This window comes from Lithobates pipiens, unplaced genomic scaffold (genome assembly GCF_037356315.1).
Source record: "Lithobates pipiens isolate NorthernLeopardFrog02 unplaced genomic scaffold, aLitPip1_a1.2 Scaffold_8, whole genome shotgun sequence".
Lineage (NCBI taxonomy): Eukaryota > Metazoa > Chordata > Amphibia > Anura > Ranidae > Lithobates > Lithobates pipiens.
Genome location: NW_027507903.1, coordinates 449,260,601 through 449,280,177, shown reverse-complemented (window position 1 = coordinate 449,280,177; position 19,577 = coordinate 449,260,601). Strand labels below are relative to the sequence as shown.

Here is a 19,577-nt window from a genome sequence, read left to right as displayed (position 1 = left end):
CTGTATATACGTCAGCCCTCCCACTCCTGTATATATGTCAGCCCTCCCACCCCTGTATATATGTCAGCCCCTCCCACTCCTGTATATATTTGTCAGCCCCTCCCACTCCTGTATATATTTGTCAGCCCCTCCCACTCCTGTATATATTTGTCAGCCCCTCCCACTCCTGTATATATTTGTCAGCCCCTCCCACTCCTGTATATATTTGTCAGCCCCTCCCACTCCTGTATATATGTCAGCCCCTCCCACTCCTGTATATATGTCAGCCCCTCCCACTCCTGTATATATGTCAGCCCCTCCCACTCCTGTATATATGTCAGCCCCTCCCACTCCTGTATATATGTCAGCCCCTCCCACTCCTGTATATATGTCAGCCCCTCCCACTCCTGTATATATGTCAGCCCCTCCCACTCCTGTATATATGTCAGCCCCTCCCACTCCTGTATATATGTCAGCCCCTCCCACTCCTGTATATATGTCAGCCCCTCCCACTCCTGTATATATGTCAGCCCCTCCCACTCCTGTATATATGTCAGCCCCTCCCACTCCTGTATATATGTCAGCCCCTCCCACTCCTGTATATATGTCAGCCCCCTTCATTCCTGTATATATGTCAGTCCCACTCCTGAAGCTCGGGCCCCTTACAATTGTATCGTCTGTTCCCCCCCCCCCTCCCCCCGATGGCGGCCCTGTCTGAGATACTTGGTTCACAAGCCTAAATTAATTCTTAATATATTTTAATGAACAGTCAATTAGATGGTGCCTGTCATGGTACTTCTGCGTCTTGGTTCCAAAAGTACAAAAGGAGATCTCACAGTAGATGGTGACAAAGGCAGTTTGGCTGAAAAGGTGATGCATTGCTGTATAGAAGGAGAGCGCTAACAAATGGGGATCAAATTCTGCCTCACTCCGCTCAAAATAGAAAAATACTTTGTGGGTAATGTTGCCCTTTTAAAAAAAACTACATTCTTCTCTATAGAGAAATAAAATCTTTCAATTATTACAAAAATGCTCAATTTGAAAAAAATAAAAATGTAGATGCTAGCTCATAAATCATCAGTCACAAGGGCAGTCCTATAACCCAGATTACTACGGGAAAAGTTTAATTATACTGCATCACTTATGAAAATCTCAGTGTACAGGTACACTTTGGGCTGCAGAATATTCCCAAAGAAGTGTAACAGAAAAAATAAATACAATAAACAAAAGTAATCTGCATACTGACCTTGAATGAGATCTCATATTGCTCTCCTCCCCAGATCTCCAACCCAGGATCGTACCCTCCGAGTTCCCAGAACCATTTTCTGTCTACAGCGAACAATCCACCGGCCATTACTGGAGACCTGCAATGAAAGGAAATGTAAACAAGAGTTTGCAGACAATTCACATTCTTGTCCTCATCACCTGCCTGCTATGCTAGCAATGTAACACAATATATACAGTGTAATGCAGCAGCAACATGAAGGGATTTCTCCGATTCTGCATGGCTTTTTTGGCAATTAATCCAGCTGCTGCAAGTAAAGCTTATAACAGATTGTGGAGCTATGGCTTGCTGAGCCTGAAGGCCACAAATGGCATACGGTTTCTTCACAGAAAATATTTTGGTGCTGAGCATGATATAACTGCAGCTGTTCAGCTATAATAGCAAACAACTTTAGGTGTATGTAAACCTCAACCACAAAAACTCTCTAATTTGCTCCTTTTTGGTACTTTAATCCCATTCATGCCTAAACCTTTTTGTCACATTTTTTGCTTACAAGTTAAAATGCGTCTTTTTTGCTAGAAAATGACTTAGAATCCCCAAACATTATATTATATATATTAAATATATATATATATATTTTAGCAGAGACCCTAGAGAATAAAATAGCGGTCGTTGCAATATTTTATGCCACACTGTATTTGCGCAGCAGTCTTTCAAATGCATTTTTTTTTAAAGAAATGCACTTTCATGTATAAATAATAATAATAAAAAAAAAAAACAGTTAGGTTAGCCCAATGTTCTTGTATATCGTGAAAGAAGATGTTACGCCGAGTAAATAGACACCTAACATGTCGTGCTTTAAAATTGCGCACACTTGTGAAATGGTGACAAACTACGGTAGGTAAAAATCTCCATAGTCGACGCTTTAAACATTTCTACAGGTTACCAGTTTAGAGTTACAGAGAAGATCTTGTGCTAGAATTATTGTTCTCGGTCTAACGATTGCGGTGATACCTTACATGTGTGATTTGAACACTGTTTACATATGCAGGCACGACCTATGTTTGCCTCTGCGTGCGAGCACAGAGAGATGGGGCGCTTTAAATTTATTTTCTTTTTTTTTTCTTTTTACACAGTCCCTTAAAAAAAAAAAATTCGGATCACTTTTATTGCTGTTAAAAAGAATGCAAACATCTCTTGTGACAGTAATAGGCAGGTGCTCTTTATGGAGGGATCTGGAGTCTATAAGACCCCAAATTCCTCCTTTGCACTTAAGGGAAGTATGTTTTTGTTTTCCTATCCATACTTACCTAGGTGGATGCAGCATTAGACTGATGCTGCAGCGGTCACCCGGAGTCTCTGGACTGAGAACCAAACACCACGATGGCTCGGTTCTCACTTCTCCCTGAGAGGAGAGCTGCTGGCTGTAAGTCAGCAGCTCTCCTCTCTGGTCTTCCACGCTCATTGGAGCGCTGAGCTGTGGAGGGGCGAGGAGCGGATGTCTCAGCGGCTCACTGAGACGCTGAGACTACCATCAGTCAAGGCAGCTGGTGGATCCCGACTTCAAAAGATGGGGTGATGCGGTGCCTGGACTGATTGCAGTGACATCAGCGGAGACCAGACTTCAGACTCATAGGAGAAGCCCAGCCTAAAATGCCCAGGCTGGAGTTCTCCTTTAAAAGCATTTATAACGCCAAGTTTGTCAGTTTTGAATACTGATTTTTTTTTTTTTAATCTGGCGCCTTTAAGTCTTCTGTAAACCGAAAAGTGATGTCATGACATTGTTTCCTGGTTACTAGATCCGAGACCAGATTGAAGCCAATTCCAGCTTCGTTTGGATCTCGGGCCAGCCAGCGGACATTCGGGCCTCTCGGTGAGGCTGGAGAGTCCGGGTGAACCACAGGAAGGTGGCGGGAGACGTCCCCTCCCGCTGCTTGGGATAACAGCCGAGTGGTTTCTTAGCCGCATCAGGTGTCATTACAAAAAAGCTGTTCGTCCTCTCTAAAAAAACAGTACAGGTACGGTGCAGTTGCACGCATCACCCCAGTAAAACCCCTTCAAGCTGAAGGCCGCATATTTGTGTTACATTGGCGTGAAGGGGTTAAATATACCAATAAAAGGGTTTTGTTATATCTGTTCAACAAATGTGGGCGAAAAAAATCTCTGCTGATCCTGCCAGAACTCCTGTGAGCTGATAACTTCCTGTGCTTGTTGCTTCTGCAGCACTCTCAGTTTTATGGCTCTCTACTCTATTTGTAGATCACAGAACAGCTACACCCTATAATACAAGAGAACAGCAGAGGGGGAAGTGTTCTGTAGTCCTAACACACTTCCTGTCCAGAGCTGACAACACTGCTTTCCCATAGATAGAGAACAGTGAGTGAGCAATATCACCTTATGACAGGAAGTGGGTAGTTGGCAGATCATCAGGTGAAAATAAAGGAAAAAAGCTGAAAAAAGGAAACAAATGCAGCCACCACATTTAAAGACGTGCGAAAATCTTATAGTGCTTACAACTACTTTTCAGATCACTATGTTCCTCTGTAGTCCCCAGTCTGTACATAGAGCTTTGACTTCTTTACAATCCAAGATTTAGCCTTGCCCCTCTTGATTGTATGTCTGTTGTCTGTCTCTTGTCACTGAAACATCAGTCCAGTTGAAGTTACCAGCCCAGAACAATTCTGCAGGCTGATTAAAGCTGATTTCCAGGGTATGGATATTTTTGCATTATTATGTTGATCCAGCTTGGACCAATGTAAGTATAAATGTTCCATTCTCTTCAAAGGAATTGTGACCTGTCACCTATTGTACACCAATCCCACCAATGTGCCTACAGATGAAATACTAAAAATCACCAGAAGTGAACAAATCTTAATATTGATTGCTGCCATTTTAAAGATTACTAGAATATCTCAGTAGATTCACCACTTTCAATTAGGTAAACAGTGGTGCCCTCTGAACCATACTAAAAAAGTTTCAAAGAAAAAAAAAAAATATATATATATATATACTACACCATTGTTAAAAAACAAAACAACAAAAAAAAAAACACCCAGTGTTGAATGTGAAGTGGAGCAAATGACAGTGAAATAAATCCATACAAAAGTCCACATTAAAGTTCACTTTAAATAATCTACAAAAAATGTGTTTCTGTAAGTATCTTCTATTATAATATGCAATATTCACACCACACCTCATGTTTGATGTGCCACCACTTCCACATAAGGTATGCACTCACCAAATTCATTTGCCTCACGGGCTTATATTCGGTAAATTGCGCTTTTAACCCTGAGGGTAAAAACTCCACCATCGGCAATCCCCAGATCACGTTTTATAAGCAGAGAATAAAATCTCATACAGGGGAAGAGAAAGGAGAGCTCCAAGAGTGTTATACGCTTAAAAACACCTTTATTTAAAAAATCGTCTCACATCAAAATCACATACCAGAAAGTAAATAAAAGCCTTGAGATATAATCATCACTGTCATGAATGAGCCCAAGTAGTCAGGAAGCCAACATGCTTTACCTCATCCAAACGATGGGTCATCACTTCCGGTTGCCATACAGTCATGTTCCAACGCGTTTTGGCTTCCTCCAGGGGTTGGTTGTACAGCATGGCAAGTTCCATTTTAAGGGCAATCATATGCTAAATATTAAACACTGGAGTCTAAGAATTAGCTTTGAACCTATGTCCTACACAAAATGTGCACATATATATTATATATATATATAGGTAATGCCTTCATTCTGCAGTTGTGTATACACTAACCTATTGCAATATAGCCCACCCAAAAAATTATATATCTGCAAGTTAATTTGCATATAGTTAATATGGCCATACGCTATAAAATCTAACAATATAAAAAATACTCAGAATAACTATCATAAATAACAAGATACATAAAAAGTAAATACATTTATAAAACCAGAAAGCTGGAAATAAATGTAGTAGGCCCACTACTTCAGTGATCACTGCTACATTCTGGGTCCTGAGGTAGAGATTGTGATGTCACCACCTTGCCTTTTCATCTCGTCCAATTAGAGAATGATTTGCATTCATTGAAAAAAAATGGAGAAACGGACCTGGAAGTTAGCGGTATAGTAGTCATGATTTCCAGCTTCCATGGGGATTGGCCAGCTATGAAGCATGCTTACTTACATTGGTTAAAGCTGGACCAAAGTAACTATGCAAAAATATCCATAACTGTAATTCAGCTTTAAAGGAAAGTGCTAGAAGCATCAGCAAAGATCAAACTCACCCAGGATATGGTAGAGGAATTCAGTTCACTTTTCTGGCACCTTAAAAATGTCCTGTTCCTAATTCAGGACACTTTGAGACACTTTTAAAGAAGAAGACCCAATGCATACACTGGATTCAGGCAGTTCTTGTTTCCGGCATTTTAAGAATCTGGAAAGCTGCCATGTGTCTCCCAACTTTCTGCACAAAGTTCACAGTTGCTAGGATGCGGCAGCCAACAGCTTCCTAGCACCAGATTACTCATCTCCAGACCTAATCAGCTTCTAGCCAGCATATTCCCTGTCCTACAGCAGAATGTAAACAAAGGGGCAATGATCATTGATGGTGGCCACATTTAGGTAAAGACAGGAAACTCCCGGCTAGCAGCAGGATGAGGCAGGGGGTGCAACAGTTGTTGCAACCAATGGCTGCTACTGGTTATGAACATGCCCTGAGGACAGGCGTGTTTGCCCTCAGTGACATTCTGACCCTAGTGCCGCCTCCCACCGTGCCATGTACCTGTCTTCCACTGGAAAAAGATACAGAGCAATCTCACAAAAACAGCCTGAACTACAGTTTATTTCCAAGCGCTGTACTATTCATTACTCTATCTTTTAGAAGCTTAAAATAATTGTTATGTACCTCTGTATTTTATCTTTCATATGCAAAAATTGTATTAGAATTTTTTTTTATGTACATTACTTTGAATGCATTTGTATTATTTGCATGGGTTACTGCTTACATTTATAGGTATGTAATGTTTGTAATATATTAGTGCATACGTACAGTATGTATGTGTGGGTTTGTAGATGCATATACACACTGCTGTTATCAGGGAGCCATCATGTAAAATTTCTGTGTATTGACTAAATGATAATAAAGTATCTAATCTAATACTTTTGATATTTTTACTTAAAAGAGAAGTTTGTCTTTTGTTTTTTATTAAATCATACATACCTAGGTGGATGCAGCATCGATTCGATGCTGCATCTGTCCCCTGCTGGCTCTGAGACTGAGCAATCAAACACCGCTGTCAGTCATTGGCTCTCTGCTCTGACCTCCTTCAAACCCCCCCCCCCCCCCCTTTACTGGAGTGCTGGCTGGGCTGCGAAGGGGGCGGGAGCAGCTGGCTCAGGCATCTGGGTGTATCCCAACCATATGGTCGCTGTGACGTCAGCTGACAACAGGTTTCAACCCGCTGTCAGCTGAACACGGGTCACAGGACTGCAGAACAAGCTGCACTCCTGTGACCCACAGAGGAAGTAAAGCCAAACGAGATTTGGTTGTACTTTTCCTTGAACAATTTTTTACCTTAATGCAAGGAATACATTAAGGTAAAAAATGTTTAGGCTTTAGACCACTTTAAAAGTTGTGTGATCGGATAGGGTGGAACTCACACCTTACGTTCAGTTGTACAGGCTCTTATGCTGCACTGAAATAGTTTACTCTGATTTCACTGCACATTGTAAACTTCGCATGGCCTGAATTAGAAGCTGCAGCAAGTTGGATAGGGCAACCTCATTCCACTGGCTGGAGAGGACTTCAGTTATTTTAATCCTGGAGTCTCACCATCACATCTGGCTCTTACCTAGAGGCAGCCTGCTTAAAGATGGACACTGCTCCAAAACAAAAACTGTGTATATATGGCTTGAAAATCGCCTGGTTCAGCAGGGACTAGGCCTGCAACGGATCAAAAAACTCAAGGATCGGATCGTTTCTCGGATCAGTCACAGATCGGATCATTTTTCGGATCAGCAAATAATAATTGAATTTGCAAAAACCCGTGAAAATTCCACCACCATATAGTCCCCACTGTAATATACATCTCCCCCACTGTAATATTGGCTGAGCATGGCTGAGTATCGCCGAGTATGGCTTGGTATTACCGAGTATGGCAGAGTATTGGCTAGGTATTGGCAGGGTATTGGTAAAGTACTGCAGAGTATTGGCAGGGTATGGCAGAGTATTGGAAGGGTATGGAAGCGTATTGGAAGGGTATGGCAGCGTATTGGCAGGGTATGGCAGCGTATTGGCAGGGTATGGCAGCGTATTGGCAGGGTATGGCAGCGTATTGGTAGGGTATGGCAGCGTATTGGCAGGGTATGGCAGCGTATTGGCAGGGTATGGCAGCGTATTGGTAGGGTATGGCAGCGTATTGGTAGGGTATGGCAGCGTATTGGCAGGGTATGGCAGTGTATTGTAGAGAATTGGCAGGGTATTGCAGAGTATTGGCAGGGTATGGAGGGATGGCTATGACTGCAATTGTCACAAAGCAGCGCTGTGGGCACTACAGATGCAGCCTACAGCCCTGCTGCCATCCGATCTCTCCCCTCCACTGTACAGATCTGTATACAGAGGGGAGAGAGGAACTGACGCCAGTTTGTTTACAAGTGATCGCTCCGTTATTTGAGAGACCACGGAGCGTGGAGTGTGCTGATCTGAACAGGGTGAACCATTCGGATCATGGATTGGTGACGATCCATTGCACCCCTAGCAGGGAGTGGCCAAATTTCGATCCATCTATGGTTGTTCCTGTTCCAGAAAATAATCTGATTGTCTTCTATTGAACCGGCTTAATGTAAAATTTGACTTCAGTCAGCGTTGCAAACAACTGCCTAAATTAGCTGCAGCGGTGGAGTCCTCTCTGTCAGAATACAATAACACAGCAGGGAGAATTCTTCCATCCACCTCACTCCATCCATTCAGTTTTTATCAGTCAGCTTGCTGGCTAATCAAGAAAAAAACGGATCCATGTATGGTCAGCCTTACGACCATCCATCAGAGAATTCTGATAATTGCATAACTGCTACCAAGGCAAATAAAAGGAAAACAAACTTCAGCTTTTTATGTGGTTAAAATTCAATGTCCCATGTACAGCACAGGACTAGAATCCAGGATGCTTCAGAGGGACACAAGGATCGATCTGAAGACTAAAGCAGCTCCAACACGATTATTTTTATTTTATTCAACCAGCAAGTTAAATGAAACAAAAAAAAAAAAGGCTTGAACCCCCCATCCACACACTCTATGTGGATGGGGAAGTGACTCCCACTGAGGTATTGTACTCTGACAGCGGGAGACTTTCCCCACTGGCAGAATGCACAGATCAGCACTGCTGGCTATAGTTAATGGTGCTGATCCTGCGAACATTTTCCAACAAGCTGGTTAGGTAGATTGTCTTCTGTACAACCAGACTACTCATACATTTATCTAAATTTGGCTGGTCCCTGCTGAACCATCTATGTATGGCCTACTTAACACAGGTACTTGCCGGCACCAGGATGCCAGCATTGTTCTTTTTGAAATGTAAAAACTGCTCTGGCCCACATAGGGTAAATAGGTGCAAGAGAATTAGTGGCCTAAAGTACAACTAAAAGCAATTTTCTTTTTTTTCAGTTTTGGATAGATTAGAGAGGAGAATCACCTTCTCCATTTGTCCTGTTTACCGTTATCATTGAAAGTAAAAGAAAATCCAAAATTCCGCATTTTCCCCAGAAAAGTAATAGAGGGGAAGTCTTCCAATAGGGACACTAGTTCTGGTGGTCCCAAAGGGATTCCCTTAATTTGTAGGGATTTCCTCTCACTTCCTGTTTAGCCATGGGATAGGAAGTGAAGAAAAATCTCCCCAATGGGACACATGGCAAAAAGTAAACTAACAGGGGTTATAACCCTCCCCTACTCTATCCAAAATGAAAAAAAAAAAGGTTTAGCCTATAGTTCTACTTTAAAGCCGATTGTTTTTTCCTGAGCCTACAGGTGCTAATTAAACATTTCTTAGCCATACAATAAAAAAAGCAAGCTCATGGTAATTACTTGCTAACAGCACATGACTGATGCCTGTGACCAATTCTGATTAAAGCGTTCGGCATCCTTTATAACAGCAACCTTGGAAGTACATTTACTAGGCAATGAGGCACTATTATACAAAATACTTTATTTTACCTGAGTGAGCCAATGAAACAACTTTGGAAGAGGTTTAGCAAAGTGGAAACCCATTTATGCATTGTGCTAGCAGAACAATATATAGAAAATGCCCTTCCAGGCACTGGATTCCGATAATGCAAGCAGACATAATAAATGGGTGTTCTGAAATGCTATTAACATGAGATTAAAAAATCAACACGGCATTAAAGTTTACGGCTGCGGAGAATGTAAAACTATTGGCTATGTATTATAAATTTGTAGGATCTGATTGTTAATGTATTAATCCGCCTACTAAATTTAGATTAGTTAATTACTGGATTTCAGAGGGGAAAAGGTAATGCCGGATTTTGTCCTTCAACTACAAAGGGAAGTCTTTCCTGAGAGACAGATCATTGCTGCTGTTTCTTGGCTATCATGCTTACCTTCTTGCTAGTTTGCATTACAAACCTGGTAGAAGGTCGACCATAAGACAGAAATGGATAATATCGTATCTAAACCCAAGAACAAAATGTCATATATCACAGTTTACCAGTCCTTAGATGTGGTGGCTGCAATCGTTTTTATTTATCTCTTTTTTCTCCTTTATGCCTCAGCACACTATGAAACCTAAAAACACCAGAAATGAAAGCTTGAGCTTAAAACGTGTGTTTGTATTGTGCGTAAATGTGCGTTATGCCGCGTACACACGGCAGCAAAATACTGATGAGCGCTTTTTGTTGGAAAATGCAACCGTCTGTATGCTCGATCACAGTTTTGCTGGCCAAATTTCCGCCAGCAAAAGATTGAGAGCAGGATCCCAATTTTTCCAACGGAAATTCCGATCGTGTGTATGCAATTCCGATGCACAAAAACTCATGCATACTCAGATTCAACTACGAGACGGAAGCTATTGGCTACTGAACTTAAAGCGGGGTTCCACCCTAAAGTGGAACCTCCGCTGATCGGAACCCTCCCCCCCTCCGGTGTCACAATTGGCACCTTTCAGGGGGGAGGGGGGTGGAGATACCTGTCAAAGACAGGTATTTACACCCACTTCCGGGCATAGACTCCCGTGGGAGTCTACCCCATTTCCTGTCCTGCCGCGCTGTCTGCTGGGACACACACGGGTCTCAGAGACAGCGCGGACAATTCCTATTGCGCTGCGCGACTCGCGCATGCGCAGTAGGGAACTGGGAACTGAAGCCGATTCACTTCACTTCCTGATTCCCTCACCTAGAATGGTGGCGGCAGCAGCCGAGAGCCGAGCGATCGATCGGCCTCGGCATCGCTGGAACCCGGGACAGGTGAGTGTCCATTTATTAAAAGTCAGCAGCTGTAGTATTTATAGCTGCTGGCTTTTAATATTTTTTTTTAGGTGGAATCCCTCTTTAATTTTTATAGTCCCGTCGTATGTGTTGTATGTCACCACGTTCTTGACGGTCGGAATTTGGTGTGACTGTGAGTATGCAAAACAGCTTGAGCGAAATCCCGTCGAAATTCCATTGGGAAAACCATCAGAGCTTTTTCCGACCAAAATATATAAGCACTTTTTTCACAAACACTCCCCTAAGCTCATTATTTACTACCAAATGAGCTGTAAAAGTGTGTTATATATATGTATGTCCCAAGGCTTACTGGAAGGTCTCTGACCACTGTATATGGAAAAAAAAAAATGGAAATAACCTAAAAATGCGAAATGCTCAATTATTTTTGAGAGTTGTGCATTTCTTCAGCGCAAAAGCTGTTCTCCTGAATGTGATTTTTTTGATTTTTTTTTCATGCCTGTAAATTTCTCTACCTCTTAACACCTGAAAAAACCTATAGTGTGCATGTACACCTTGGAAAACATGGAGGAGAGTTAACAGGCAAAGACAAATAAAACTGTGAAAACATGTACAAGAGGGTGCAAACACCTAGTGCAAAATCATAAAACAGTAATATACTCACAAAAGCTGCATAAAATCAAGCTATACAATAGCAACAAGAGCAATATGAGGAAGGGGGCCTGTCCCCCAAAACGTGTAAGCTTCTCCATTGTGTGGCGTCTGTGGGGATGCCAATCTCACTTACTGGAGTGCTGCTATTGTCTAGCTTGATTTTATTCTGCTTTTGTGAGTATATTACCATTTTATGATTTTACAATAAACAATTTTGGAGGTAATGCAGTAAGCCTTTGCGCCCTCTTGTACATGTTTTCACAGTTTTCTGAAGATTGCCCAGTTTGAGGAGGGCTGCATTGCTGAAATCATTGCGTGCCACAGTCCCTGGATGAAGTTCCTTGGTCTGAGTGCTGGATGGTCTTTTTACTTTTTGTCTAGATAAAAATAAAAGCTCAAACCAGCTCAAATTCTCAAAGAAGCAGCTTCTTTGAGCTTTGGTGTGCACGAGGCCTCATCACCTGGTAATCCTGACACATTTCCTGTCCTGAGGCGTCAAAACGTACTCACTGTACTGTATGGAGAAGAAGCGTTGTCACCCTAGATCACAAAGTGTTCTAGGCCTGCAGAACACCCCCTCCTTATCTATCACCATGTAGCCTACATAGGTAAATTTCACAGAGCTCAGAATACTGCTAAAAGCAGAAGATTCAAACAAGGAAGACGCCGCTCCAGGTGAGCAAACACTACAGTTTGGATGCGCTAGGTGCAAGCCACGGCTCGTCACCGATGATCAATAGGAAGAAAGGAACAGCTGCATCCTGATTTACGCACGTGTTTCACACAGAGTTTGCACACAGCTCAGAGTTTGCATACAGTGCTTTTTCAAATCTTCAAAGAAGCACTGAGGTCAGTGTGAAACACATGCATCACCTCCTGGGTTCGGACACTCTGTCTTTGTTGGCTGTATTTGCTATTTTTGGAATAAAATCGTATAAATTTTCCTGTGTGCAGCCATTCTTTTCTTCCTCCTGGGTTTAAAGGCAAACAGATCTTTTACCTTAATTCTCTGTATTGAAGCAGAGTCCCACCCAATTTTGAGAGGTGGTCTAAAATGAAAGACCAACTCTCCCCCCCTAGTTTTTGGATATTTAACTAAGAGTACTTCCAATCCAGCCGGGCCGTGGCTGAGGACATCACATCCTCTTCTGCAGTGAGCCCCCCTTTTGTCTTCTGGGACATATTGTGTGTCCCAGAAGACAAGCTGGCCATTCACTAAGCGCCACGTGATTCGCAGTCGGAGACCTGTCTAGTGTGTTTCTTTTATTGAAACGTTACCCCCCAGGTGAATGGGTAGGGTTACGATGTACCCTATACTCATTCACATAGGGCAGGGGGCCAGGATCTGGGCCCCTTTATTAAAGGGGGCTTCCCAGATTCCGATAAGCCCTTCACCCGCAGACCCCAACAAACCAACTGCCAGGCCTTTGTCCTCATCAACATCATCAAGGTGCTTTGGGGTGGGGGGGCCGCAGTGCGCCCCTCTGCCCCAAAGCACCCACCCCCCATGTTGAGGGCATGCGGCCTGGTACGGTTTAGGAGGGAGGGGGTGCTCGCTCATCCCCACCCCCCTTCCTGATCGGCCGGGCCACGTGCTTGGATAAGGGTTTGGTATGGCTTTTGGGGGGACCCCCACGCCATTCTTACTGTGTAGGGGGTTGCTCTTACAATACATATCAAACCAAAGGGCCTGGCATGCTCTTGGAGGGGGAACCCATGCCGGTTTTTTATTTAAAATTTGGCGTGGAGTTCCCCCTCAAGATTCATACCGAACACAGTGCCTGGCATTGGTGGGGATCCAAGTCGGATCCCCGTTTATTGACGTCGGACGCATCTCTAACTTCAAGTCGCAGGGCAAAGTCGGATCCAAAGTAGGACGAGTGTCGTGTCGCACCAGTGTAAACCCGTCCTGAAGCAAAACGCCTGAAGCTCAAAAAAGTACATGAGCTTCTTTTTTGGCAGATTACAGTCTGCTTTTGGCAGATTACACTGCTTTTTACATTGGTAACCTTTTAACCTTGAAAACGCCTGTACAAAAATGCTGCAAAACCTCTGCAAAAACACCCGAAAAAACGCCTGAAAACAATACACTCAGGTGTGAATGCAGCCTTAAACCCAATAATGAGCCAGCCTAGAACCTTCATAACTAAAGAGATACCTTCTTTGACTTGTAGGGTTTGTAAAGGCAGAAGTTTTTTTCATCATAATGCATTTAGACTGACCATTACACTGACCTACCTGACTCCTACTTCCTGCACTGCTCACAACCCCCCCCCCCCCCCCCAACACAGCTCGATGTGGATCGGAGGATTCATCTTCCTCCTTACTTCTCCATGGCCTCATTGTCCAGTCCATCACATCTCTCCTGAGTGCTCACCCCAGCACTGATCGGGCAGTATTGCTTAACAGTCCCCACCAGTGCCATCCGGCCACTCTGTGGTGTCCCCCGCTTGCCGGGAGGTCAGCTCAACTAACAGCCACTGCACCTCTCTCAATGCTCCCATGATCTCCACCGAGCCCAGTCCCCTCTGCTGTACTTAATGACGGGACATCCAACGCCCAGGGCAAAGATGCCAAACTGTGCCTCCCCATCCCTCAGGGCTAGGGTCAGGGTACAATAAACCATTACGCCCAGGGCAGCCGCCCCTCCTGCCCACCCCTTTCCCGGCCCTGGTTGTACTCCCGCAGGCCACACCAGAGGCTGGAGCAAAGGAGTCCCGGGGTGGCATTGGGGCACTTAGCGGGACACATCGTGGGATTGGTGGCATGGCCCCTGCAGCGGATGTGTTCCTGGGACAGCTGGCACTGAACGGGGGTGAGCAATCAGGAGAGAAGAGCCAAGCTCACACACACCTGGAGCTTCAACACACTGGGACAGAGGCCATGGCTGCGCTCTAGGTGGTAGTGCACCCTAGGCGGCTGCCTAGTTGGCCTAGTGGTAGCCCCAGCCCTGAAGGCTATGGTCTTGCAGGCAAACCCTCCAACGCATGTGGTCTCTCAACTGTACTCCCTCTTGCTTAATGCTACTTTTCCTGAACTTCCATCATATGCGAGGACCTGGGAAATGAAACTACGGCACTCAATTGGTGGATTGGCAAAAATGCTTTATTCTGACAAAAAAAACTCTTTACACACTAAGAATCAGTAAAAGGGGTTAAAATCGGTAATGAGATGGTACAGATTCACTCAGACTATACGCCAGTACAATTTGACAATACCAGATACCTGTTGGTGGTGTCTGGGCTCCAAGGGTACCATGTTTCACATCTGGTGGAATTGCCCTTCTATACAGAGATTTTGGCATTAAATCTTCAAACTATACTGCAAGCTGATGGCGACATCCACTCATCCCTCACCTGAGGTAGCCCTCTTGTTTATGCTCCCTGGAACCTTTAAATTCATAAAAAAGATGTACTGCGACACTTCCTGGCTGCAGCCAGGGTAGTGATTCCCCAGCACTGTTGATTGACAACCATACCTTTCCTGGGAGAGTGGGCTATTGAGGTTGACTGTATTAGAGACCTGGAACATCTGTTGGCTCAGGAATTTGGTAAGGACGAGCAGTTCTTATCGGAGGTGGCCCAGATGACATCACTTCATAACCACAGTGGAGTGTTTCCTATTTCTTATTCCCAATCTTTCTGCCCCCCTCCCTCCCCTCCTCTAACTCTATTCTTCCCCTCTGCATTTTTGCACTTTTAGGAACCTATTGAGTAACGACTGATAACTTTTCCTCACCCAATTTCTCTGCCACAAAGTGTGATCCCTGCAAAATAATCTGTTATGACATACCAGTATTGCAATATAAGTTTTTATGCTTTAATGTGTAACATTTACGACCTCTTCGTCATTGATGTAGGTGATCTATACTTCTACCTATCATGTTTCTATACGCTAAACGTCGGTTGACTCCTGATCTGCCTTAGGAACATGATATAATACTTGTGTGACCATATTTTACATATGTTCTAATGTATTTGACACCTATTGTTGATGAAACCTGTATAAAAAGATGTAATGTTTACTTTTTCAAGTAAGATTGAATTAAAACTTCACACACAGGTGGCTGTGAACCCTTACAGAGGGGAGTGTGTCCTGTATGGTAATACCTGTGTCCTCCAAGATACTGTATGTAATTTACAGGTAGATTAAATATATTTTTATAATAAACCAACAGTACAGGACACAGGCTGGCTATTCAAAAAACCCTGGGACATCCCCAAGCAATGAATAAGATGGCGGGCAACAAAAAGGGAAACAGAACTGTGCCAAAGTGCCCAACAAAACAGAAAATGGTCAAGTCCCCAACTCAATGTGCCGCTGAACCAACCTTGAGGCTGAAAGTTGCATTTGCAGAGGCCTGAACATCCAACTGGTAGAACTTGGAGAAGGTATGAACTGAAGACCAGGTGGTAGCCTTATAATGCTGAGCAACAGGCACTTGATATCAGAATACCAAGGAAAGCCCACCAATCTGATTGCATGAGTATGTGTGGTTACTGGAGGTACCTTATCCTTTAGAGCATAAGCTCTTAAATTGAGTTGTCTCATCTAGCAAGCAATAGTGTCCTTTTCAAGAGCCTGTTGGCAAGACAGAGTCCATTTTCCAAACAGAGGCTCTGGCTTTCAGATACATTTCAATATCTCTGATGTCCAAACAATGGAGAGCAATTTCCTTGGGATGCTTAGGAGCAGGGCAGAACGAAGGAAGGACAATGTCTTTATTAAGGTGTATCGCTGATACAACCTTGTGTAAAAAGGAGGGTCTTGGACATAGGACCAATTTACACTTGAGAAGAATTAGGATGGATTCCTTACAAGAGAGAACAGCTAACTCTGACACATGCCTGACAAACATGATAGCCATTAAGAAGGCCACTCGGAAAAATAGATCACCCAAGAGAAGTTATCTAATGGGTTCAAAGTGTGGTTTCTACAAGGCAGAGAGACCAAATCAAGATCCCACGGAAGAACAGAATGGGGGCCTGATCCATGAGAGACTTTAAAAGAGGGTTTTAACAAGTGAACGTGAAGCCAAAGGTTTTAGGAAAAAAAGCAGACAATAAAATATGGAGGTAGGTATCTTGAATGTCTGCTGATGCAACTCTTCCAGTTAGACAGCCAATAACGGACCATGCAGATTCCATTAGAAACTTAGAAATATGAAGGTATCTCTTTATGGATTTTAGGTCCAGAATAGGACAAATACCCCCAGTGGGTTTTGGTACTGTAAAAGGATTTTAACAGAATTTAAACCGGTCTTCCAGGAGGACTGGAACAACCATTCCCTGGGCCATGAAATGACCTTGTGCGGTCTGTAAATTTGACTGCAGATTTTAGTTGGTTTGAAAAAAGAAAACAATGATGGGGTAGAGGTAGAGGTTGAAACCATTTTGTACCCTTTTGAAACCATCGACTGAACCCATGTCTGGGACATCGGTGACCCAGAGAAATACAAACTGTAGGAGTGAGGCTTCAATGTGGAATTGGTGGGCTTTGTGTTCCAAGTCTTGCGCTGAAAAGGAAGGGCTGAATTTTGGTTTTAAATATGAAGCCAGGGAGAGTAATAGGGTGCCCTGTTTTGAAGAGATGGAAGCTCCTGGGGAGAGAGGTTTTGGAGCTTTCTGCTGTGTAATGGGTTCCTTTCCTCCTGTGATATCCTTTATGAACTTGTCAAGTGCCTCACCAAAGAGACATCCTCCTTCAAAGGGCATACAAGTGGGGAGTATTTTACAGGCAGCATCAGCTGAACAGGCTTTCAGGCATAAGATTCTGAGCATTTGGACAGACACGGGAGGGTGCTGGGCAAAGTGGTACTAATAAAGCCACCCACTGCTTGAATTTCTATCAGTTCATCAGTAACTATCCAAAATGTGATCAATGTATGGCCAGCTATAATTAGGAAATACACATGCTGCAGTGAAAACTGTCTAAGAGGAATTGGCTTGGTGTATCTTTTTTTTTTGGGGGGGGGGGGGGGGGGGGCTACAGTTGCTATTTAAGATTATACAGATACTAGGTTCTTTTAAAAAAAAGTATCACATTCAATAATATGCCGTAAAAGAATATCTAGGGTCACAGCATACATTTATTGTTAGAACATCAGCATTGCAATATAAATGCAAAACAATAGATATTTTTGACAATCCAATACAACATTTCCTTTCATGTTGCGAGTGCTGCCTGTCTGCTGGCCATCTTTTACACAACTTTTTCCCTGCATGCTTTGCAGCTTCTCCTTTGCTGTTTACTTTCAATTTCTAAGGACGGAAGTACATATCCCATTGTACCCTGCAAGCTGCGATTCCTGTACTGGCTCAACCTTTTGAAACTCATCTCAGCATTTTGTATTTCAGATGACAGGCTCTGTGAAATGTGTGATACAGCAGTGTCTACTTACAGGCCAAAGTGATAACATATCAGAGTTCAAGGAAGTAAATGTGTGGAGATCCCTGAAAAGTAAGTTTACAAACTTCAAGATTGTTCGGAGTAATACAAGTAGGCTAGAAATTACTGAAATACAATGTGGAAATGAATATATAATTTAAAATTTCAACTATAGATTTGTTTTATACCTTTGCAACACTGTGCAATGTTACTGTTTTGCAGAACTGTTTTTTGCCACAAGATGACAGTGTCCCGCAACTTAGTCATCATACAACTCATACAGAATTGCTGGGAACTTTAGGATTTGTATGCTGTGAGCAGGATTCTTTCATCCAGATTAACTAAAGCTGAACTGCACCACCCAAGAGGACTGGCAATGGGGAAAGCCCTGGAACAAGAGGGTAGATGGAAGAGACTGGGTTGGAGGCCAGACACGAGAGAGAACAGAGTGGAGTGGATCCTCACGGGCCCAGGCTGGATCAGGCCGACTAGAGGAGTTTCATAGTTTCATAGTTAGTAAGGTTGAATAAAGACACCAGTCCATCCAGTTCAACCTGTGAGTGTCTACAATTGTCCCTATCCCTGTACATTGCACACTCACATAGGTCCCTACCCTCAAGGAGCCCACAATCTAAGGTCCCCATTCATATACTAGGGCCAATTGTGGACAGAAGCCAATTAACCTACCTGCATGTCTTTGGATTGTGGGAGGAAACCGGACTACCCGGAGGAAACCCACGTAGGCACAGGGAGAACATGCAAACTCCAGGCAGGTAGTGTCGTGGTTGCCTGTGCTGCCCAACCACTACACCACTGTGCTGCCAAATGCTGCCAGAGAAGCCGATCATCCTGAAGAGGCAGGTAGCAGATCCTGTGGGCAGACAGACCAGGTCATCGCCACCTTCACAGCCATCCCAGAGGACGACAAAGGGGGCCCCTCTCCACACGGAATGTCCTGTTATGCTGTGGAACTAGGCGAGAGAGTTCCTAGCACACACAATCTGACATCCTTGAAAGTGACTTTTTCACCCTACCAGGTATTAAAGGGGACCTTTATCATTCCTTTGGCAACTCCGTTTTTCTCAAAGAGACTACATCTCTAATATGCACCAACTTAAGGGCCCCAACTAGCTGGCAGAAGAGTCCTTTATGTGCTTAGGGTATTAGCTGAAAAATAACTTGCCCACATTCCTGAGACTGACTCTTTTCACTGAGAACCTGTAAGTAAGCTAGCCTAGATTTTGCTTTGTTTCTTTCTCATCTTATTTGCTCAGTTTGGGAGCTCACATTTAAGTCCTGCAGAAAGAGTGGGAGTGCCTTAAAGTTGTACTGTATTGTGTTATATGGCCTTTTCCTGTTGATGTTTTGCCCTTTGAAAGACTCAGAGAATTGTTTGCTTTTGCCACATTCATGACACTAATATAAGCTAAACATTTATCTCATCAGTGTGTATGTGTTAATACTTCAAGTGACAGCCAGAGTTACCTGACCAAAGTATTTTGGTGATGTCAGCAGAGGCAACATTCTGCTCAGCATTCAGTAGTTAACAGGGAACCCAGAATACTCAGCAGCTCCTAAGGGGGTAGTGGTAAAACTTTTTAAATACATTTTATTTTAATAGAGAGCCAATAAAGGAAGTTTGTGTGCCACCACCAGTAGAAGAGCCCATCTAAACACTTACATATTAAGAGAACCTAAAATGTCAAGCAGAGTAATATTTATTACCAAGCACAATAGGTCACTATTGGAAGGGTACCTGCTCCATGGAGGCTTGCTATTTCCTCTCCCCTTATCTACTGCTAAAGCCATTTTTAGTTTGGTTTTGGTGAGCTGTGTTAAAATAGCGCTGTCATGATGCATCTCTTCCAAAGCCCTTTCTGACCATTAAGGCTCTTCACTGCAAACAAATC

General features: G+C 43.4%; 1 protein-coding gene across 1 annotated transcript in view; it reads right to left on the bottom strand.

Moving 5' to 3' along the window:
- The window catches only part of GALNT10 (polypeptide N-acetylgalactosaminyltransferase 10), a 339,683-nt gene that overhangs the window by 37,671 nt on the left and 282,435 nt on the right, over positions 1 to 19,577 (bottom strand). Inside the window, exon 7 of the mRNA XM_077468367.1 lies at positions 1,226 to 1,343. Coding sequence (XP_077324493.1) covers positions 1,226 to 1,343 — 118 coding nt within the window. The remainder of the gene's footprint in view (positions 1 to 1,225; positions 1,344 to 19,577) is intronic.